Raw genomic sequence first — 23,515 nt, forward strand, 5'->3', positions numbered from 1 at the left:
ATTCGTTTAATATTCAATACTTATTCATCAATTATTCGAAATTAAAAACAAACATATAGTGCATTCTGTAGAAATATAGACATTAAACTTAAACAATTTTGGAAATTACAGATCCACAAGAATTTTCTGTAAAATTATACGTAAAAGGCATAAAGAAGTAATCTTTAGCAACTAATTTAAGTTAAAAGTCAAGAAAAATGGTAACTTTAATCTTTGATTTACATTTTGATGAAGAGGTGATTGATTGGGGAGGTAAAGGCGACGTTGTTAGAGTTTTGATGAGTTGGGGTCCTTGGGGAGGTAGAGACGGGCGGGGACACAAGCGGAGGGGCGAATGAGGACGTCCGGGGGGAGAGGGGGTAGCGAATGACTCGAGGGCGAAGACAGAGTTGACGGAGGACGAGATCTTCGGTCATTGACAGGGGAATAACACATCGGAGACTGGAGGCCAAAAGGAAAAAGGAGTGAGAATCAACGGGAAAGAGAGGAGGGGTTGACAGGGTAGAGAGCGGAACGACAGGGACTGCGAGAGGAGAGAGGAGCGATCCATCGATCCTTGGAGTCTGAGCTGAAGGGTGGAGGCGGATAGAAACAACTTAAACAAAGGAGAATACCCTAGCCCTAGAACACATTCTTACCTATTTATATGGGTAGCATTTGTAAATAAAAATTTAGATAAGTAATATTTGCAATAAACTCAATTAATAGGACTAAAATGTAAAAGTTATCAAATAGTTAATGAACTACCGAATCGAACATACCTTTAGTTAACTTATAATAATTTATAAGTCGAACACTAAAAATTAATTGTTTAGTACTAAATGCACTATCGAATCGAACTTGATCGAATATCTGGACGAATAATAACTGAACTATTTATTAATTATTCGGTTCTCTTCCACCCCAAGAGGCGGATGAGTCACCCAACCATTTAATGTGAGGGGTGATAGATTGTGCATAGTGCTAATAAGGTTTGTCTGATGAGTCACAAAGACTTTTGGGCTAGAGAAATGATGACTCTAATGATATATTTAATGTGATGGTAATCGACTATCGGCGGGGGGCCCAAGGACCAATCACCTTCTGACTCAGCTCTTTGGAGATTGGCAAGTATCACCTTTCTAGTCAATCTCGAAGGTTGTCGACCCGAAAGGGTTGAGTGCTGAAGGGAAGTGGGGCTGACTTGGATGGTAGGCCGAGTAAGGACTCCTCTTGTCTCAATCCTATGAGTAGGCCAATAAGTATCACTTTTTAGTTGACCTTGAAAGCTGTCGACCCAGAAAAGGTGCTAAAGCCGCTCAGGTCGTCCCTTCTACAATATGACATATTAGGTACCTAGTTAAAGTGGGACACACGTCGGCTTCTCTTTAGGGATTAACACTTAGCCATTTGCGTGATATAACAAAACCAAGTCTAAATTTAAACAAATAAATAATGTTTATAAAATAATTAGAGTAATATATAATCAAAATTTTAAAAAAACTTATCGATGTAAAATATATTTTGATATTAACATCTATACCTCAAAACATTTTTAAGTTCTATTAAATTTTATTCAGCTACCCACCTATTTACTTATATCTTAAGTTTTTTGAATCAGATATTTCAATTAATAAATAACAACAAGAGACAATTTTTAGAAATTTACATCACATGTTTTATCTAGACTAAGGATTCTATTAGAACGCCATACAAAGAGTGAACAATACTACTAACACATATGGTTAGAGGGTTAGATTGAGAATTATGACTATTTAATAAATGTAAACTACCTCACTCCTATAGGGATAGTTTTGATAGCATCCCTCCTGTTTTATTTATTCGGAGAAGTAAAAGTTTATTTTCTTTCATAGTAAAAATTAATTAGTTTCTATGTAAACTACCTCACTCCTATAGGCATAGTTTTGATACCATAGACAAATTTGTGAAATAGACCCATTTTATAATTTACTTTCAAAATTTGACCCATTTTAATTTTACTTATAAAATTCGATCTAGTTTCAGCCATGTCAGTATTAATGGCTGAAACTTGGTCGATTTAAAAGAACAATATTTTGTAATCAGCCAGGGTAGGCAACCCCATCTAATTAGAATATCATTAAAATAGAGTTCAAAATAGTCAGAGTTGCCAATATCGACTATTTTGAACTATGTAGTCATCTAGTCTCTTTTTTTATTTAAGAGTTTCTCAAACTCATTTATATATAATAACTTAATTAGCTCTTTCCTAATTAGACGGTGTTACTAACCCCGTCTAATTTGTAAAGTTTATTTTTTTAAATTGATTCAATTTCAACCAACGATGTTAACGTGACCGAAATTAGATCCAGGTTTATAATTAAACTTTAGCCGAGTCCATTTTGGGGAAAAATTGTTGAAATGGTCTATTTCAAAAAGAACAAATTTTCACTGTAGACTTAAACCAACTTTTAATTACCAAAATCGATTCATTTTTTTAATTACCAAAATCGACCCACTTTATGCTACGTAAGCTTAATCACATTTCCTAATTAGTCGGGGTTGTCAACCCCGACTATTTAGGGCATTAAAAATCGGGTTTAAGACTTCTAATTGGGGTTTAACAACCTCCTAAACAGTCGGTGTTGACAACCCCGACTAATTAGGAAATAAGATTAAGGTTACGTGGCATAAAGTGGGTCAATTTTGGTAATTTAAAAAAAATGGATCGATTTTGATAATTAAAAGTTGGTTTGAGTTTACAATCAAAATTTGTTCTTTCAAAAATCTATTCTATATAGCCCTTTACTCTTTACGCGCATAGCACGTGCCCGCATTGGGTATTTCCCCCAAGAAAAAATCCCCACTCTCGTGGAGAAGGTGTAATAAAAGCGGGACCTCAAATTTCTGTTAGCTACACAGAGAAAACAGAAAACAGCTAAACCACCCATCCACATACCAACACGTACCAGATGCCATTTTCATTGTCGACGGGGCGAATGTTGTCGGGACTCCCGCTCCAATGCCATCATCGGATCCGTGCACTGCTCCATAATTACACTTTCGATTTTCCTCCGTTCCTAACTTCCATCGTTCTTCCATTTCCCCGCTTCTCAAAATACACGGAGAAGAGGGAAAAAAGCCCTAATTTTTTCTCATTTCCCCCCTAAAATCGAAACCCTAGCCTTAGCTTCGTCTCTCGTGCTTTAATAATCGTTCACTTGAGCTCGGCGATGGCGGTCGGAGTTTCTTTGCAGCTGCCGCCCCAAGAATTCGGTGTTATAAGGAATTATGGTGGCCGATCTAAGCAATTCAAGGTACATACCTAATTATTTCATGCGAGCATCGATTTGTTTGTTTTTCCGATTAATTATGTACATCTTTTTATGTTTTGTTTGTTTCTTGATCGTTAGAGCTCGGAAATGAGGAGCTGGTGCCATTCCCACTTGCCGAGCTTTTCTTTATCATCTTCGCGCGCTTTGGTATGCTTCTGTTAAGAGATTAATCTTTAGTTTGGAAGTGATGTAATTCTTGATTTAAATGTTTTAAGATTTCAATTCAGTATAAATGTCAAGCTAAGCACGATTCGCCAAGCTTGAATTAGAACTATAAAAAGTTGACTACTACGCATAGTTAACCTAACTGATGCGGCTAGGGTTCCTTTAATGATTTTATGAATAAAGCCCTATCAACGTTTGCTTCCATTTTATGGAGAGAGAGATGTTTTCTTGCGTGCAATAGGATTACGTTGTTTCACTTTGTTGGACATTTCCAAGGTCCTAATTCTTTCGTTTATTCTACCTCAAAGCCGAAGCACATAGTTTGAGAGTGGGAGGGATGGTGGGGAAGTGCTTGGGATGTTTAACTGTCTTTTCTTTTGTTGAGTATGTTTTTGGGTCTTTTTTATGCGGATGAAGATCTAATGAGATTTATCTTATATGCAGCGACAAGACATTTGGATTCTCCATGTATCAGATAGGATATACAGGCCACGGCAACGTGCCTCATCTAGATACAACCTTTTCACATGTCATTGTTTTGTCATGCCAAGCTTTTCAGATGCGCTACCTCTTTTGAAGAACACCGCCTTGGCTTTGTCTAGGTACTATACTTTCATCTGTCTTCAACAAGAAGTATACTTATTTCGATCTCATTGCAAATTACTCATTACGCAAGTGCTTTCAGTAACAAATAAATATGCCAACATGAAACAACATGCGACAAGGTATAATGGCACACACAACATAACTAATAAACATGAACTATAAAATTGTAATGTTCCTGTGAAAGAAAGCAAAGACACGAGGAGAGATCTGTCAATGAAAGTTCTGTCATCCGAATTGGTTGATAGATGTATTTGAAAGGTTTCCTTGCTGCCAACCCCATGCTTATGTGCCTAAACATTCACAACGACGTCATATTATCTGTCAGATCCTACTTTACTCGTGCATATTTGAGTCCAATTATAACCATTGGAGACTCAAGAAATGGATTTCAAGCTCCAAATGCTGCGAGTCGTAAACTTTGATGAGTGATCATAGATGCCTCATGTAGCTCTACTTAGCAAACATTTAGAACTTTAATGAAATTGTGGAAGACAAGAGAAGGGATAGAAGTATGTGAGGTGTAGAAAGACATGCTTGAATTGTCTTGGACTCTTGGTATGTACTTATGAGGTCTATCATAGTATCATTTATATACAATTTGTAGCTCAAACTGAAGCAAGAGATTTTCTTCACCTGAACAAACTCAACCTTCTGTGTCTAGTTAAATTCTTTCTATTGTTGAATAGGCTTTATATTCTTAATGATACGCTACTTCAGCTGTAAATGACAACTGGTATCTGCACAATGATTTTAAAAATGGCCTGCGGTAGTTGATTCTTGTGCTGATCAAATTGCTACAACTCGTCCTTTAAAATTTGGCTTGTCCATGTTCTTATGGCAGATGGTGTGAGATATTCTTAGCTGCTGCTTTCTGGATTTTGATAAATGCGGCCCAGTTTCACATATACACATATAGATACATGTTATATACCGATACATATATACATGGCTGGATAAAACGTGAAATTTATAACCCAATTGATAGTTGTGTGAACTACCTTTACCCTGCATGTTTGCATGCATACACATACATTACAACCTTATGGTGAGCTGCATGTATACCACCCGTGTCTTCACCGCCCCTTTTATTTCTCTCAGAAAGAATGAAAGAAAATATCTATAACTCACGCTTAATTACATGGCCCGTAAACTAGTCATGCATGTTAAGTTTCTGATAGTTTTAACAAGCAATCTTGGTGATGATCTGCTTGATATATCAGCTTATTGCGTTCTCTTTCTTCATATAACTCATCCATGGGACCTGTAGATTGGCACATCTATTTTGACATGCAGATAAGATATTTATCAACACTTATTTTAAGATCATGTCCCATTCATTACTTTTTCTGACTTTATACGGCAATGGACGATACACATTGTTATCATGATATTCCTGTCAAATTTTTACAGGATGATAAATCGCATGGTTTGAGACATTCTCATTCTGCATCTACTAGTCCCGAAATTAATAGCTCTTGAGTTGCAGAACAAATGTGATAATTGATAAGTGATTTAAAACTTCCCTCACAGTGCCATAACCCTCATGAACAGTTTAATACTAGAATCATCAAATTGGAACGTATGTTTTGACCAACGACTTAATTTAAAGGATGGGAAGTTTTGCTCTGCTGGCAAATGATCCATGAAAAACACAAAATGCACACACAACCCTCATAAGCTTTATGTCTTATTATTTTCTGCGTCAGATAATGCTCTGAACAAATGGTTTCTTGTGATTAGGTCTTATAATGTCTTGAAGGAAGGTACTTTTTTGAGTGGATCTTATATTGTCATAAAGGAAAGTCCTCTTGTGATGCGATTAGCCCCAGCAATTGGGATCCTTGCTTTTGCAGTGTGGGGTCTGGGACCACTTATTCGTCACAGCAGAAGTTTGTTTTTTCATGTATTTTTTTATGCTCTTGAACACCTTTTCAGATTCTGAAAAGTAGCATATTACTAATGTCTTACAGCGCAATGATGCAAACTGGAACAAGAGTAAAACACACTATGTATTTACGTCATACCTTCAGCCACTGCTGCTTTGGACTGGAGCGACACTAGTATGCAGGCATGCTGATATTTCTAATCCGTCTCTTATATAAAGAAGTCCTCATAAACAACGCATTATGAACGTAGTAATGTAAGAGTAATTTTAGCTTTCTTATTTTATAGGGCGCTGGACCCTGTAGTTTTACCTTCAGCAACAAGCCAAACTGTTAAGAGGCGCCTTTTGAACTTTGTACAATCACTGTCAACTGTACTGGCCTTTGCATATTGTTTAACAAGGTAAGTTCTATTATGTGCACACTACTCACCATTCATTAGGTTTATTAGATTCTGCTATGGCATAAAATTCTTATTCCCTTTGCAATTGTACCTTGTACTCAAGTATATAAATGAGGCTTTGGCACAGCCTCATACCCTCTGCAATTGTACCTTGTACTCTTCAAATTTGAAAATTCTTATTCTCATCAAAATTTGTGTTGTTACCAAATTTTTTTGCCAGTTTTGTATCTGATTATGTGACTGGTTATGTTTATTGCGTGCAGCTTGATTCAGCAAACACAAAAATTCTTCATGGAGAAGAGCAGCTCAGATGATACCAGAAATGTATGCTGTTAACTTTTTCGTTATTAGTCAAAATTCCCATTCTTTCCTTTGTTAACCGGTTCATTGTTGATGTTGCACCCAGATGACTCATGGCTTTCTGGTTGAGATAGATTAATAGGAGAGGATAATATCCTCCAATTGATATAGAGTTCTTAAGCAAGTTTTCTAGAACATTGATCTAAATATTGTATTTTAATTACAACATACTGTTTCTTTCACGTTCTTAAAAATATTGTGATATGGAAGTTCTTATTTATTACAATATATTAACACTTCTCTCTAAAGCAAGTTGTACATTTTACTTTTCCTGCCTGAAAGTAGTTGCAGTTTCACACTTCGACAGTTCATAGTCTTCATAATTGGAATGTAAACTGGAAAAAAACACTTGTAATTATGCACTATCTACAAAAGATAATTGTTCTAAAAATAAATTGTCTTCTCACTGAACTATTTCTTATTTAGACTTTCTTTCCCATACTCATCATTCCTGCTAACCCAAATAACCTATGCATCATATGTAATTTGTCATGGGAACCATAACATACGTTGATGATATCAGAAATGTATCATATGCTGACAAAGAGGATGACATAAAAAATTATGTGTAAGAAAATAATTACTAGGTGGAATTTATAAAGAAATATAAACTTGTTAGATAATATGATGATGAGTCGAAAATAAAATATAGATGATGAAAGTAATTAATGCATCAGATCTGTTACAAACTTCAATTTATCAGATCCATTAGGATTCACGTATTAATTCACTTGAGATTAGATAGGGTCTTACCTTTTCTTATTTGAATATGCAAGAATTATGTTTTAGATTGTGTTTTTGTGAGAGTATTTATTTTATTTTTATCCTTTTATTTGATATAATTACTGAACATATAATCAGGACATATTTGTTATGCAAAAAAATGGATTGTTAGACTTGCAACTGATTGTTTCTATTTTACATTCTGGTCCTTTTATAACCTTTGTCTCTATACTCTCAGTTTGTCTTCCTTGTCCCCTAGATTCCACTTCTTTCCTATCAGTCCTGAATCATTAGTATTTTTCGGAATAAAAATGCCAACTTTTATAAAAATTGCAAGATAAAAGAGGGATCAGAGTAGGTGGGATTTTCTGTAGAGGATATTGTTGATGCCATGAAAAAGTGCTAAAAGTAATTAAGAAAAGTACATTGAGAAAGCTTTACATAAGATGCAAATGATGGAAAACCTTGAGATGTTACTCAGCAAAAAGGAAAACTAGGAAGAATTCACTAAGTCTAAATTGATGGCTTATAATAAGTTGTGCAGGAGATTAATTTGAGAAGAGAAGGACATATGAGCTAGCCAAATTTAGAGAGAGAAGCAGTGGAGATCTAAGTAATGGTAGCTGTGTTGAAGTGAAGATCTATCGGACTAAGAGGAGGAAACTAAAGCAAGGCAGACGAGCTGTTTTTATAAATTATTTTTACATTTATTTTATGTTTGAGAACCATATAGGAATCACAGATATACTTTCAAACGAACTAGGCTAGGTTTAAAGAGTGTGATCGTTGCCCAGTAAAGAGAAAATGGGAACTGCTCTAAGGTCTGGTGATATTTAGATTTGCGTTTGAAGTGCTTGGAAAATGAGGAAATGGGCCATATTGGAGCTTAAAGGAGAAGAGTTGCATATATCCAACCCAAATAATCGAATTAACTGTTTTGTAGATTGGCACATTGATAATGTAAGAAATTTTAATCCTTTATTACTGGTCTGATCAAAGATGTTCCTTATTGTGGTAACTCTAGTTTCTTGCTCGGACCCTATGAGTGGCGGTCATCTTATTTTATATGGTCATTGGTGATGGTGGTAATTGAAATTTCATGCTCTGCATTTTGTTTAACTGTCTTTATTATGCAGATGGGTTTCCAATTTGCTGGTAAAGCTGTGTACTCTGCAGTTTGGATTGCGGCAGTTTCTTTGTTCATGGAGTTACTGGGGTTTTCAACCCAGAAATGGGTCACTGCTGGAGGTCTTGGGACGGTGCTGCTGACCCTTGCTGGTCGTGAGGTACCTCTACTTTATTTATTTGTATATTAAAACGGTAAATTATTGCATTTCCTATAGCAAATCTTCATCTGATTTCTTCTAGACCTTTTCAAAGTCTAGGAGAATTTAGCTGATTGCTTCTTGGTTATGAGCTTTAGATAGCAGGATCCATATGGTATGTTTCCTACCTCCTAACAGCCTTCCTTGGATTTATAGCAAGACCGACTCTAGGCTCTTATTTCCTTAACAAGGAGCCTCATCATGACGTTGGCACCAGCTGACATTTAATCAATTTCCACTTTAACCAGATAAGTCTTTATGAGGAAAGACGTACATGATGATGATATTGATAATTGAAACTTTAAATAGCAATAATCAGGAAATAGATGACAATGCTTGAACTTCTAAACAGTAGATTATCATTAAGCGACTTTTCCTTTTTTTGCAGATATTCACAAACTTTCTGTCGAGTATTATGATTCATGCCACACGCCCATTTGTTCCAAATGAATGGATTCAAGCTAAAATTGAGGGATATGAGGTGTCTGGAATTGTCGAGGTTGGTTTGTGAATTTTTACACTTATCCATTCTGTTCTTTTCTTAGATGGACAGTGCTTGCTGGCATAATTATTTTGGATGCTGTTGTCTTCCTGCTGGAATGTGCCCCTGGGAGCTTTCTTTGAATAGAATTTATGAACAATTTTGAAGCATCCCTCTGATATAATTTTTTTTATATGTTTGTTGAGATTATTTTTCACAGGTTCCAATTCTAATATTTTTCTTGCCCTTGCAGCATGTTGGTTGGTGGTCTCCAACGGTTATAAGGGGTGACGATCGTGAAGCAATCCATATACCTAACCACAAATTCACAGTTAATGTTGTGAGGAATCTTACTCAGAGGACTCACTGGCGTATTAAGACTCATCTTGCTATCAGCCATTTGGATGTTAACAAAATTAATGTGAGAAAAAAAATCTTTTATGCTAGATACATTTGATTTGGTTTAACTACCCTTGACTTGTATTTTGTGATAATTAAAAATATGTAATTTTGTTGGCAGAACATAGTTGCAGATATGCGTAAAGTTTTAGCAAAAAATCCTCAGATAGAACAGCAGAGACTTCACAGAAGAGTATTTCTGGAGAATATCAACCCAGAAAATCAAGCTCTTTTGGTAAATACACCCACTCCTTGAGTAGCTTAAACATTATTGTATTGTTTTGTTCAACTGATTGGTGACAGCTATAGCTTTTCTGTTTTCAGCAGTTAATCTAACTGTCTTGAGTCCTCTTTGTTGTTGGGTAGTGCTTACCATTTTCATGCATTTTATCACTGTGCACTGTCTGATTTATATGGATAAAGTACTAATGTTTTTTTTTTTTTGGGTTCAGTTTGTTGGTGAATTATTAAATCACCACATTATTAAGTTGACTGGAAGCACTTTCTTTCTGTCAATGCATATCTATAAATACCTTTGATTTACCATTTCTCTTGGATGTCCACTCTCCATGTATTAAATCTCAAGCTGACACACTCCTGTCTCGTGTCTTTAAACCTGCTTCGAAATAAGTCTTTCATATCTTTATGTTCTTACAGTCCACAAGTTTACTAGCACTAGGGAGCTATTAATGGCATAATTTTTTTTCTTCTTTTGATACTTTTGACGTTCAGTCACATTTTTATTCAGTTTTATCATCAAAGGTACCTCATGAAGGTTTATCTAATTGAGACTTGAAATATGCTGTAGTCACATTACATTTGTTTTCTCGAGACTTCATAATCAAACTGTTCATGTGGAATAGTATTATTGCAAAGACAGTTAAGTTGAAACTTAACTAATTGGTTCTGCACTAGATCTGACTCTTTCCAGTTGATTTTTAGTTGATGAAAGTCAACAGTGAATGACAGGTTGTTTACTATATCTGACTCTTTCCAACTGATTTTTAGATGATGGATATTTGAAGCTCTATGTTAAGCTATCTATTGGTGTTTTTTACCGTATATCATTATTACCCATTTTGTCAGTTTTTTCTACAAGCTTTTAGTGTGTCACATCTTGTTTCCCTCGACGAATTCGTAATTTCAATTTTTTCTTGACATGCTTTCTATTATGTTGCTATGCTACTTGGAATTCAATATATTTATTATCTACGAACCATAACTATGATTTGTTTTCAAGTTTGATATTAAATTGCTTTTTAATCTTTTTGATTGAACATTTAGTATTTAATGGTTTTTTTCATGATTCTTCTCCTACTGTTGATGTTGAGTGTTGGACTGTTGCTTGTTAGTTTTGGTTGTCAATGATATATCTTACTGCCTTAGTTTACTGTTACTGTTTATTATTTTAAATGCTGTTTTCGCATTTTCCTTTTACAGATTCTGATATCCTGTTTTGTGAAGACTTCTCATTTTGAGGAGTATCTCTGTGTCAAGGTGAGAATGATCCTCTCAATGGGCAACCTGAAGCACATGGATCATTTCATAAATTCAATTCTTTCTTTGATAATTTTCTACACGTGATCTGTCATTTAAAAGGAACTTACTTTGGTTATCCTGTCAATATCATACTAACAATGAGATTTTTTTTGGCGCTTCAATTGAAATACAATAGGAAGCCGTTTTGCTGGACTTACTCAGAGTAATTAGCCATCACCGAGCCAGGCTTGCTACGCCAATTCGTACGGTGCAAAAAGTTTACAGTGATTCTGATATGGATAACATCCCCTTCTCAGAGACCATCTTCACCCGTGGTGGCCGAGCTGTCAACCGTCCATTACTTCTACTAGAGCCTCCTCAGCGTATCAACGGCGATAACAAAGCGAAAGTACAAACTACACCTCGACCAAATGAAGAACAAGCCACAAAAAATACTGTAGCATCAGAACCAAATCCTACTACACTAACCGATGCAACAATACAGAATGATTCTGAGAAACAGCAACAAAATAAGACAAAATCAGTAGAGAAACCCCAAGGGTCATCATCAAATTCAACCTCCAAGCCTCAGGTTGAATACAATGAGAAGCCTCCTGTGGCGGAAACCATAACTAAACCACTGGAAGTTGTGGTTCATCCTACGGTAAAGACTGAGAGACCAGCTTCTTCATCTTCAGTGCCAAAGACAGCTTTTCAGGAGAACATTGTTCTTAATGTAGCCCTAGAGGGCTCGAAAAGGACTCTACCAATTGAAGAAGGAATGGGACCTGATCCTTCACCTTTAGAAGCAAATGAAATGGCTGCTAGTTGTAGCAAAAATGGCCCCCTTCCTTCTGACGGTAAAGATAATAAAGCTCAAATGCCGCCAACAGAGAAAGGAGACCAGGAGAGGTAACCATCAGTAAACAGTCTCTTGTTTGTGACAACTGCTAACGAAGGCCGTGTTTTTGTGAGGCTATTTTGATGCAGTTTGGTCCTGTTGCCATTTTACTGAGGTCTGTCGTGATTTTTTTCACAGTGTATAGTACACATTGATACGTATCTCTGGTGATTTCAGAGCTCTTACATTGTCACAGATGTGATGTACAACATCATCATCTCAGTTTAAGCTTCATATTCAGCGGTAGTAAAAACTAATGCTGTTGACCAGTTCATGATTCTTTGCCTGATAGTTGGTAGATAATTCCGGCATCTTCAACCTCTTTGTGTTGGTTTGGTTGAATGGTTGGTGTGTGAGAGCCATCTTGATGCGTGTTTGCTTCTGTGATCTGAATGGTCAGGTGTATTCACGATGTTTACGTTTTGTGCTGCGTTGGACCATTTGATATGGGTTTCTTTCAGTAAGCTGCAAGTTCAGCGTCAAAGCAGCTATAATAAGCAAAATATAGCTTGTTGGCGGACTCTTTCATTGTAATACAGTATTGACTTCTTTCCTCTTATGGTATGGAGAGAAACAGGTTACATGTTGAAGAGGCTGTTTCTAGGTTAAAAAAGGCTCGTCAGGTGTCAGAGAAGATTTAAGATATTTAAGACACCTCGTAGCCACCTTAATCCCTCATTGTACTCTTTATCTCCGTTTGGCTTCTTACCGCTGATAGCAGCCAGGTGCTGTAAGCGTATAGATTTTTCACTTTCCTTTTATTAACTTCAGACTTCCCGATTCCCTAATCGTCTTTCTCTACGAGTGAGCTGAACGATCTAAATTGCGGACAGTAGATATCCAAATTTAAAATTTGTATCATTGAATACATGAACTATTTATAAATAAAATATTAAACAACTTGGACATGTTTTGACCATATATACATGTTATATTATGTTCTCAAGTTTTAGGTTTCACAACTTAATAGGGCGAAAAAAAAAAAACTAAAAAGAGTAGCAGTTGATACATTAGGTATGGGCTAACTCATTTGGGTCTAGCCTGTTAACAAGCTTGGGCCAATGTTATCGGACTCTGTGGCAAAACCCAGGTTGACGAAAGCCTTTTCCAAAAGCCCCACTATATAATAAACGAGCCAATCTCGTCTCCTCACTGTTTAGGGTTCCCGCCGCCTCCATCGTCTGACAGCGAAAATGGTAGACCTCCCTCGATCTCGCTTCTTCCCTAATTTTCGCGAATTAGGGTTTCTCATCCTTTTTCGATTTCTCTGCAGCCTTCGCACAAGTCGTTCGTGATCAAGAAGAAGCTGGCGAAGAAGATGAGGCAGAACAGGCCCATTCCCCATTGGATCCGTATGCGGACCGATAACACGATCAGGTCTCAGCTCTCCATCGCCCGGCCTCTTTTTTTCTTTATTATTTTCATTTTTTTGTTTTGTTTTGGTCCATGTTTTGATCGCTTGCTTCTGGTCTTTGTTGTAATTTGTCAGGTACAACGCGAAGCGCAGGCACTGGCGCCGCACCAAGCTGGGTTTTTGAGAGGGCGGCTAGGTCATTTCCTTCTCTCAATCTAGCAGGAATTTTTTTTTTAAAAAGAAAAATGGAAGTAATTTCGAGATATCATGTCAGTTTCGTTGGGTAGAATGGATTTTGTTTAATTCCGAGACGATCTCGGATTTGTTGTCGATGTCTGTTTTAAGGATGATTGAACGTTCTGCTGTTGGTGCTTTCATTTGATTTTGGTTCCTGCGGCAATGTTGCCAGTGGTTAAAAGCAATACTAAAATTCGCTAGGTTTCAAGTTTTAAGTGATCGAGGGAGGAAATGCGTGTAAAATAATTGGGTGAATTGCGATGATCTCCTTCTCTTCAGATTTTCGAATGCTAAAACTCGTCATCAGTGGACTGGCATTTTCCAGAAGGTAAAGTGTTAGTAAATGAGTCGAGAGATAAAAAATACTGCGCGTTTTAGCCCCATTTTACCTTACCCCCTGAACTATTTTATTCGTGGATAAATTTTCAATTTATCCCAATTTCGAAACTTGTTCTCAAAAAACAACCTATTTGAAAAATATTCACCAAATTCGACCCAATTTCAGCCGGTTGCTGAAACTAGGTCGAATTTGGTAACTATTTTTCAAATAGGTCATTTTTTGAGAATAAGTTTTGAAATTGGGCTAAATTGAAAATTTGTCCACGAATACTTAAACTTGATTATCTGGTGCATAAATTTCACGGGACTTGATGTTCTATGAAGTTTTGAAATTTTTTTCACCAAATTCGATCTAGTTTCAGCAAGTTAGCTGACACCGGGTCGAATTTGATAAATAGTTTCTAAATAAGTTGTATTTTGAGATTAAGTTTCTAAACGGATTGTTTTTGAAAATTTGTCATAAATTAGATCCTTGTTTTTCTTACCTCAGTAACTACTTTTTGGCCTCATGTTACCACCTGACACCATCACTTTCAGTATCTAGTTACCCACTCGCTTTTAATATTTTGTAGGCAGTTTAAGTGGATTTATGAGAGAAAAGTGGTTGAACATCCCACAATCAAAGAGCTTTGTTGCATTAAAACTCTTTTACTTGGCACACCCATGACCTGAATAAAAAAAAGAAGGCTAAATTACCAGCTTGGTACTTTTAGTAGCGCCCTCATATCATTGGTATTTTTTTCCCCATACTCGGTAATATTTTGGTATTAAAATTCCACCCTCACTCTTCCGTCCACGATTCTTCCTTATCGTCCTCCTGCACCTCTGCCCTCATCACTTGTCCGACCTCACCACCTCTTCCTACCTCCTCTCTCATCCGTGTTAATCTTTAAGTAAACACTTCCAACTTTAAAATTTGAAGTAAACACTTCAAATCCAAAATTTAAAGTAAACACTTCAATTTTAAAATTAATTGACAAAATTTAAAGTTAACACTCAAAATTTATAGAGTGTGAATTCAATTTTAAAGAAGGCTAAAGTTAACACTCAAAAGTTATTATTCAAATTTAAAACTAACACTCAAAAGTTTAAAGTTGACGCTTCAAATTTGAAGTTAACACCCTACTCTTAAAATTAATTAGTAGAAAAACATTAAATTTAACAAAAATAATCTTACCATTAACATTCAATCTTAACACTTAAAATTTAAAGTTAAGTCTTTAAAAATGAGTATGAAAAAGAATTCAATGTTAACACTTAAAATTCAAAGCTGAATCTTAAAAATTAATATGAAAAAGAAGGAATAAAGAGATTGGTAGGACAAAGAAAAAAGGGGGGAGGATGGAGGAGGAAGGAGAAGGGTAGAGATGGAAGTGGACGAGGGAGAAGATGGATCAGATGAGAGAGGATGGGGGATGATGGACTATGATAAAATTCAGTAGGAGGAGAGAGGAGAATGCAATTGACATGGAGAGGAGAGGAGGAGGACTGGTGGAGGAGAAAGAGAGAAGGTGGAGGTGCGAGGTTGGAGATGGCGTGGAGGGAGGAGGAGGACGAACAAAGAAAAGAAAAAGGGTGGAGCTACGACGACGAAGGTGGAGTTGAAAGAGAACTCTCTAATTGCAAGAACTAAATACCCTTGGCATATCTGCTCATTGCAAGTTACAAGTTGAAACTAAAATCGAAGGCTAGGAAAGATAGGTCCGTGTGAATAAAAACGAGTCTTATTAAGATTGTTTTAATTAAGCTTCCCTATCTATCAATTAAGCAAAAAATCCAATTGGGAAATTCAATGAAGAAATATTGGGATTTATTTCAAAAGAATTGTTTGGAAAAATACTTAAGATCTCAAAAATCCAATTGGAAATACAAAGAAGAAAGCCGAGAGCAAATAGAAAGTATAATCGACCTTTTTATTTCAAAAATGTACAGTATATCAAAGTAACAACCCTAAACATCTGATGGCCGCACCAAAAGACGGCTGTCTTCTTGCTCGTAGGCCCGAGCAACCACCGTAGGGTTTTGGCTGAGATCATCACGTTCTTGGTCACCTGTGAGGTAGAAGGAAGAGGCAGAGGAGGAGGCGGCGGCAGCGACAGCGACAGGTGTAAGGCGGAGGGAAGGGGTAGAGCAGTTGGAGGCTGTGATGCGTCGAAGCCAGAGCAGGGCTCCTTCGGTCCATCGTTGAAAGAATAGGAGATGATTCTTGACTCGGAGGGCTCATCCCGTCCATCGTCGAAAGAACCGAAGAAGAATTGGCTGCCTTCAACTCCGCTACCTTCAAGATTGCGTCCTTCCTCGAGTCGCGGGTTTTGTGAGGTTTCTCTTTATTGTCAGGAGCTCCTGCTTTCAGCTCCTTAATCAGATCAATATCATATAGTGATACTTTATTACAACAGGACCTTAACGTTAGGATCCATGTAGACGAAGTCGAGACTAGTATCTCACAATTGTTTCATTTTAGATGATTTAAGAACTCCGCACGCGCACCTACGTTTTTTTTAAGATAATCTCCCTTAACTATTTTCAATTCAACAAAACCTTCCTCATCTTTTGTTCGGGTTTTGTGTTTTTTTTTTTTTTTTTCAATAAAAGAGAATGTAAAGCGTATTCTCTCCTCAAGGCCCCCAGATCAAGCAAGCACGGAGAACAGAGCAACAAGAAGCAGATTCACGAGAATGAGGAATGACTCGTGATAGAAATACCAGCGATGGTAATAATATCATATATAAATAAACAGCCCATTTCTCTCTACCTTCTCTCTTCAAATAGCCTAAAAAGCCAAATCCCTGCCCTGTTTCTTTCAGCCCAATTACACCTCATATCCTTTTTCGCTTTAAAAAAGGAAAAAAAGGAAAAAAAGGAAAAAAAGGAAAAAAAGGAAAAAAAAACTGGGAATTAAATTAAAGAAAAAAATTTTTGGATCCCTGGAGTTAAACAGTGTAGCTCTGCTGGATGGCCTCAATATCCAAACCCTTCGTCTTCACCACAGACTCAACGCGGCCCTTGAGCGTGTGCAGCTCCCTGAGCCTGGCAACCTCAGCACGCTTCTTCGCCTGCTCAGCGATCTCCGACAGCTCTCTGTAGTCGCTCTTGTCGTTGAAGAGCCCTGGCGTGTCGAGCCCATGCAGGGTTCTCTGAGCCAAAGCCCACTGCGCCTCCCTCTCTCCCTTTCCATAGTCTTTCTTGGAAGTGAAAGCCGTCTACGCATAAAAACATATAAACTCAATTCAGTCCCCGGATTAAACACCAGCTATAGGTGACATGATGAAAAAGTAAAGAATTAATTATCTTCAGGTATGCCCTGAGCTTTGATATAATTGCAGGGGAAACCCTAAAGTCTCCGTATCTACACAGGTAATCCTTAAATAATTGATTGTAATCATGCAGACTCCATGATCACACGTGTAATTGCGCTGTACTTCAGAGTGCCTGAGTGTAACTAATCCAAAAGTATGAGAAAGTGCTACCTTGTTTTGGATGAGGGTGTCCCAGGCTTTGCCACTGAGGGCGTAACGAATGATGAACTTGAGGATATCTTGAGGAATGTAGGTGATGACGGTGAAGACCCAGATGATTGCCGCCCATCCCCATCCGATGCCTCGGATCCTCGCAAAGCTCCAGCTGGCGTACACAGCGATGCAGGTGGCCACAAGCTGTGCAGCGAAGAAGGCGAAGACGAGCAGGAACCCTGGCCGCTCAATGAAGGACCAGCTCCTTGATCGGGTGACAAAAATCAGAGCTTGACTGATGATGCTCACTTGGAGGTAGAGTGCCGCTGTGAGCTCATCCGGGTTGTATCTGATCTCCTTCACTCCGAATTTCTCCTGTAGGAGGAAAACAACATCGTCGCTTTAGCAAAAATGTTGTGTACTGGTTCGTGATGGATGAGAATAAGATAGGTACTAACAGGGAAGAAGTCGGTGTCGTGGACAAGATAGAAGAAGACAACGGTGATGATCGCTTGGTAGGCTCCAAGAACGATTCCAGTGGCAAAGATCTCCTTGAGTTTCCAGGAGTCAGGGAGAGGCGAGGGCTTGACGCGATCCTTGGAGATGGTCATGATGGTACCATCGTTAAGAATGGCGATAATGAGGACCATGAAGGGAGAGAAGTCAAACTTCCAGATGAGGGCGATGAGCATGAAGCCAAAGACAATACGGATGGTGATGGATACAGCGTAGATGGTGTAGTTCTTCATCCTCTGGAAGATGGCACGGCTAGTTAGGACTGCACTGACGATGACGCTCAGACCGGGCTCCGTGAGAACGATGTCAGAGGCGCTTCGTGCAGCATCGGTCGCATCATCGACGGCGATACCAATGTCAGCCTTCTTCAGGGCCGGAGCGTCGTTGACACCGTCACCCGTCATACCGCAGATATGCTTCCTGTCTTGTAGCCTCTTCACGATCTCGTACTTGTGCTCTGTGTATACAGATAACCCTCAATGTATATACTCTCAATCTTCACTGTAACTTCAGAATTGTAATATATTCAGATTTTGAATATATGCTGCATACCTGGGAAGACTCCTGCAAATCCGTCAGCCTTCTCGATAAGCTCATCAATGTCAAGCTCGTTGTTCTTGTCACCAAGAAGAATAGTGGACGGGTACATGTTAGTCCCCATACCAAGCCTTCTTCCGGTCTCTTTACCGATAGCGAGCTGATCACCTGTGATCATCTTGACATTGACGCCGAGGTTTAGGGCACGACGGATGGTCTCAGCGCTGTCGTGCCTCGGTGGATCGAAGAGCGGGAGCAACCCCACGAACTGCCACGGTGCGCCCTCGCTCTCCTTGGTTGCCTCTGGGACTTCTTGCCTTGCAACACCCAATGATCTAAGGCCACGATCAGCAAACTGATCAATCATCTTGTGGACCTTATGCTTGGCGTCTTTGGTCATGTTGCAGAGGTCGATGATCTGTTCGGGTGCGCCTTTGCTTGCCCTGTGCCATTTTCCGCTCTCGTCGATGTAGGTGATGGCCGTGCGCTTCTCGACTGGGTTGAAGGGAAGGAAGTGCACCTCCTTGATCCCGGCTCTCGCCTACTCAACAATATAAATTTGAGATATAAGTATTGGATATGAGAGCCTGTTTGGCAACTTCACTTAAACTAGGTTAGTGGAAGAAAACCAGTTTAAGTCCTAGTCCTAGTTTGCAAAAAAAATGGACCACGACTCAAACTGGTTTTCTTTTGAGTCAAAGTTGTCTCAAATTGGTTTTGTTTTGGTCCATCTTCTGTCCAAAATTGAGTCGAACTTGTCTCAAACTTGTTTTGGGAGTTGCTACTTAACTGACCCCGATACTTCTGTTTGTGTGTATACAAAAAAATAAGATCTTTGATTACCTCCTTAGGATCAGCGAGCATGTTGACAATGGAAGCATCAATAGCGTCCTGGTTCTCCATCCTAGAGGCCCTCGCAGCATACAAAACAACTCCGTCTCTGTCGACACCCTTGGCGAAGACCTCGATGAGGCTCTTGTCGACGGTGAGCTTGTTGAGGGTTAGAGTCCCTGTCGACACCCTTGGCGAAGACCTCGATGAGGCTCTTGTCGACGGTGAGCTTGTTGAGGGTTAGAGTCCCGGTCTTGTCACTGCAGAGGACGTCCATACCTGCCATCTCCTCAATGGCCGTCATCCTCTTGGTGATAGCCCCCTGCTCTGACAGCCTATGTGAGCCGATGGCCATGGTGACCGACAGCACTGTGGGCATGGCGATCGGGATACCTCCGATGAGGAGGACCAAGAGATTGTCGATCCCATCTCTGTACTTCCTCTTTTGGACCGGGTACATGACAATGATCTCGATCAACATCCCGACCGCAATGGAGCAAATGCAGAAGTTACCGATACTGGTGAGAACCTTAACCATGAACCAAAATGTATGTCTCAGCGCACACACACATAAAATTTGCATTTATGATCGTAGAAATTGATTACTTGTTTTGAGTATAAAATGAGAAAGAATCAATTGAGATAGCTTACTCATGACCAATAAAGACCATGAAATGCATTATTTAAAAGGACGAATATGGTTATATTTTTATGAGTGAAAAAGTACCAGGAGTAGGTAACTAAAACAATGTTGATATATAATTAAATGAAAGAGCAATATTCATGTAGCTAATTCCAAACTTTTGGAATAAAAATTTTTATGTCATCGTTTTGTATAGACAATTAAGATTGAGAAAATAGACTTTATCGTACCTTCTGGAAATGACCGACATTGTTAGTATTATCGACGAGGTGAGCGGCCTTCCCAAAGAAAGTATGAACACCGGTGGCAATAACAACTGCCTCGATCTCACCCTGCTTGCAGGTGGAGCCGGAGAAAACCTCATCGCCGGGCATCCTTGTAACGGGGAGAGACTCACCGGTAAGCGCGGACTGATCGATCTTCAACGGATCACCCTCCAACAACCTCGCATCAGCGGGGACGATATCTCCGAGCTTGATGCTGACAATATCACCAGGGACAAGGATCGACGCCTCCTGCTCCGACCACTTTCCGTCCCGCAACACCTTGGTCTTGGGGGCGAGGCCGGCCATGAGGGCAGCTGCGGCATTGCCGGCGTTATTCTCCTCGACGAAGCTGATGGTGGAGTTGATTATGAGGAGGACCACAATTCCGACGAAATCTTGCCAGTCTGCGGGCTTGCCCTGATATTGAATGCATTGATATTGTCATCGGTGTTTTTTCTAAAGTAAGAAAAGAATAATAGGGTAAAAAATACAAGGAATAACTTACTCCTCCATTGGCCAAGGCGATGGCCATGATGGCTGCGATCTCCATGACCCATGAGAGGGGATTCCACATGAAGCCCAAGAACTTGATGAGCTTGCTCTCCTGTAATCAACACAACTAGTTCAGTCTTTGAATTATATACATTATAATTGAAAAAAAAAACCTTAAAGAATATTACGTTCGCCTAACATTATAAGAGAAACATTTTCGAGGAATTCATAAAGTAAGATAATGTTCACTAAGCAGCTAACTTGGCGAAAGGAAACCCTTTGACTAGTGTTAATAGCAAAGTTTTGGGATCACTAGTTGATCCTATATGGGGAAACAATACATTTGAAAATTCCCACCCCCCATAATGTGTATCATTTTGTAGATGATTCTGCAATTTATTAGATTTGGAACTTCTCGAAATTATAATAAAAAGTACGTTAGTGGTAATCGTGGGATGATTATTTAAATGGAAGTGATGTATGTCTAGTATAATTCTATTTTATCTATATAAATTATAGTTAAAAGGAGGTTAAGTACTAGTGAAGGAATCATTGCATGCATACCTCTTTCTCCTCGAGCTTGTTGTAGCCAAATATTTGCAGGCGCTTTTCCCCCTCTTCGGAGGAGAGCCCCTCCCTGCTACATTTCAGGTTCTCGAACACTTCCTCGACAGGAACCTTCTCCTGCAAACCAAACACAATACGATTTAAAAAAAAAAAAAGAGAGGAACATCTCTAATTAAACACAAAAACCCGACGAAGCAAAAACATAAACACATCGAACACTCACGAGATCCACCGTCTCATTCTTGACATCCTCCAAGGAAATGGGCTTACTATCGTTCCCCATTTTATTTTCTATCTATTTAATTTATTTATTTAAGCTGAGCTTAGAAGGGCCTGAAGAAAGCGATCTCTCTCTTCTTCTACCGGTACGTGGCCTCTTCTTCGCTCACTTGGGTCAGGCCTCCATTACAGCAACAGTTAAGGGGAAAGGGAAATTTGAAGACCTACTAGGTTGGTGGTGGAGTTTGAGTTGTATATATAGGGAGCATGGATGGCAGGGATGTAAATTTTAGGATGTCGAGGGGCGGTTTGCGCCAGTGTGTTGTAGAGGAGGAGAATGTTTCTTTGGCCTCCGACGAAGACGGGGAACCTTGCGCCGGTTCTGAGGTTGAGAACGAGGAGAATGACGTTGCTCGTTGTTCCTGTTTAAAAATAGAAAATAAATGAGTGAAAGTGGTTGATGGCTGACCTCATTGATTTGCTCTCTACTTAGCAAAAGAATTTTGGAGCACGAGGGCCTTAGGCCCTTAGCCCAATTTTATTAAATTAAGGGGTTAATTTTAGAAGAAAAAAACCCACTTCAATTACGGGGTTTGTCTTACAAAAGTCTTCTCAGCTATTTTAATTTAGATTTAGAAACACCCCTTAAATTTGAGGGTATTATAGAGAACAATTTTTCACTTTAGCCCTTTTAAAAAATTTTATTATTAAAATCGACCCTTTTTTCTTTTATTTATCAAAACCGACCCGATTTCTTAATTAGCGGCTTAATCACATTCCTAATTAGTCGGGGTTGCCAACCCCGACTATTTGGGAGGGTCTTAAATCCTAATTAGAAGCCTTAAACCCTAAAAATTAATATCCTAAATAGTCGGGGTTGGCAACCATGACTAATTAGGAATGTGATTAAGCCGCTAATCAAGAAATCGGGTCGGTTTTGGTAAATAAAAGAAAAAAAGATCGATTTTAATAATAAAAAATTTAAATAGGGCTAAAGGGAAAAATTGTTCTATTATAGATAACCCCTCTTCATTTTTAGAATATGACTAAACCTCTCTTAAATGTGGGTGTCTCAGAAAACACCCTTTATTCTTCTAGATTTTTTAAATAAACCCCCTAATATTATTAATTTAAAACATGTGACTAAAATATTCTGTTGAAAAAAAAATCACGTGAGTTTAAAAATTCAACCCAATCAAAATACTAGACTTCAATTAGATGGGTTTGATGAGGAAACTAATCTTTAAAAAAATTCAAAAGTTTTAAATGTTTCAAACGTTATAAGTACGGATAAGCAGAAAATAAAAGAATTTAGTATTTAAAGAAAAAAGAAAAAAAAATTAGATTTGCATGTGAACTTAGCAATGAAGATGAAATTATTTTTAATCAAAAAGTTAAGAAAGAACACCATGATAAAAATTTTAATGTGTTAGTAGTCTAATTAGTAGGGATTGTCACCCCGACTAATTAGTAGCCTAATTAACAGCCGCAAACCTTCCCTGCTTTCTGACCTCGCTTGTAATTAGGCTACTAATTAGTCGGGGTTGACAACCCCGACTAATTAGTACCGTAATTAACTCAAAGTGGGTCGATTCTCATAAATAAATTTAAAGTGGGTCGGTTTTAGGGATTAAATCTGGGATTGGGTCTACAGTGAAAATTTCTTCAAATGTCAAACCTTTATATTTTTAAGATTGTCTAATTTAAATAATTTAAACAATATTCACTTTTAGAATTTGAAAAATAATACATTAACTTTTCCAATTTTTCATAATTTCCCCTCTAACTTCTTATACAATTTTTTTTATTTTTTCTTCACAAAATTCATAAATATTTTAAAAATTATTTCAAGATTTAAATTTAAACAAGTTATTAGCATAGAATAGTGAGAATATGTAAAAATTTAGGAGAAAAAAAATAAAAAATAAGAAATTTTATTAAAAATTTATCGATGCCCTAAATTTGATATTCAACGATCTCCGGTGAACTCCGACGGTGACGACGGTAGTAGGGGGTGGTGGTATATGGATCTAGGGTTTGGTGG

The 23,515-nt window shown here is 38.2% G+C and overlaps 3 protein-coding genes across 5 annotated transcripts; 2 read left to right on the forward strand and 1 right to left on the reverse strand.

The window, feature by feature from the left end:
* Positions 2,956-12,338, forward strand: LOC109819475 (mechanosensitive ion channel protein 2, chloroplastic-like). The gene is made up of 13 exons (XM_020385210.1): positions 2,956-3,275; positions 3,372-3,440; positions 3,903-4,060; positions 5,805-5,967; positions 6,035-6,132; positions 6,237-6,350; positions 6,614-6,674; positions 8,570-8,719; positions 9,147-9,257; positions 9,493-9,660; positions 9,760-9,873; positions 11,079-11,135; positions 11,314-12,338. The coding sequence occupies exons 1-13, from the start codon at positions 3,192-3,194 to the stop codon at positions 12,031-12,033; spliced, it is 2,067 nt and encodes a 688-aa protein (XP_020240799.1). The 5' UTR covers positions 2,956-3,191; the 3' UTR covers positions 12,034-12,338.
* LOC109822919 (60S ribosomal protein L39-1) lies at positions 13,104-13,873 on the forward strand. The gene is made up of 3 exons (XM_020389190.1): positions 13,104-13,214; positions 13,292-13,395; positions 13,508-13,873. Exons 1-3 carry the CDS (start codon positions 13,212-13,214, stop codon positions 13,554-13,556), a joined length of 156 nt encoding a protein of 51 aa, XP_020244779.1. The 5' UTR covers positions 13,104-13,211; the 3' UTR covers positions 13,557-13,873.
* Positions 16,852-21,732, reverse strand: LOC109819995 (plasma membrane ATPase 4-like). Of its 3 annotated transcripts, none has more exons than XM_020386025.1 (10): positions 21,476-21,732; positions 21,250-21,369; positions 20,699-20,797; positions 20,158-20,610; positions 19,487-19,813; positions 19,297-19,416; positions 18,469-18,994; positions 17,859-18,373; positions 17,419-17,775; positions 16,852-17,151 (listed from the first exon to the last, which is right to left on the reverse strand). In XM_020386025.1, exons 1-10 carry the CDS (start codon positions 21,533-21,535, stop codon positions 16,882-16,884), a joined length of 2,847 nt encoding a protein of 948 aa, XP_020241614.1. In that variant the 5' UTR covers positions 21,536-21,732; the 3' UTR covers positions 16,852-16,881. The 3 variants fall into 3 exon arrangements, with proteins under 3 accessions (XP_020241614.1, XP_020241615.1, XP_020241616.1); XM_020386026.1 differs by having other exon boundaries at positions 19,297-19,453; positions 19,524-19,813; positions 21,476-21,731; XM_020386027.1 differs by having other exon boundaries at positions 19,297-19,403; positions 19,474-19,813; positions 21,476-21,729.

Source organism: Asparagus officinalis, chromosome 8 (assembly GCF_001876935.1).
Source record: "Asparagus officinalis chromosome 8, Aspof.V1, whole genome shotgun sequence".
Classification (NCBI taxonomy): domain Eukaryota; kingdom Viridiplantae; phylum Streptophyta; class Magnoliopsida; order Asparagales; family Asparagaceae; genus Asparagus; species Asparagus officinalis.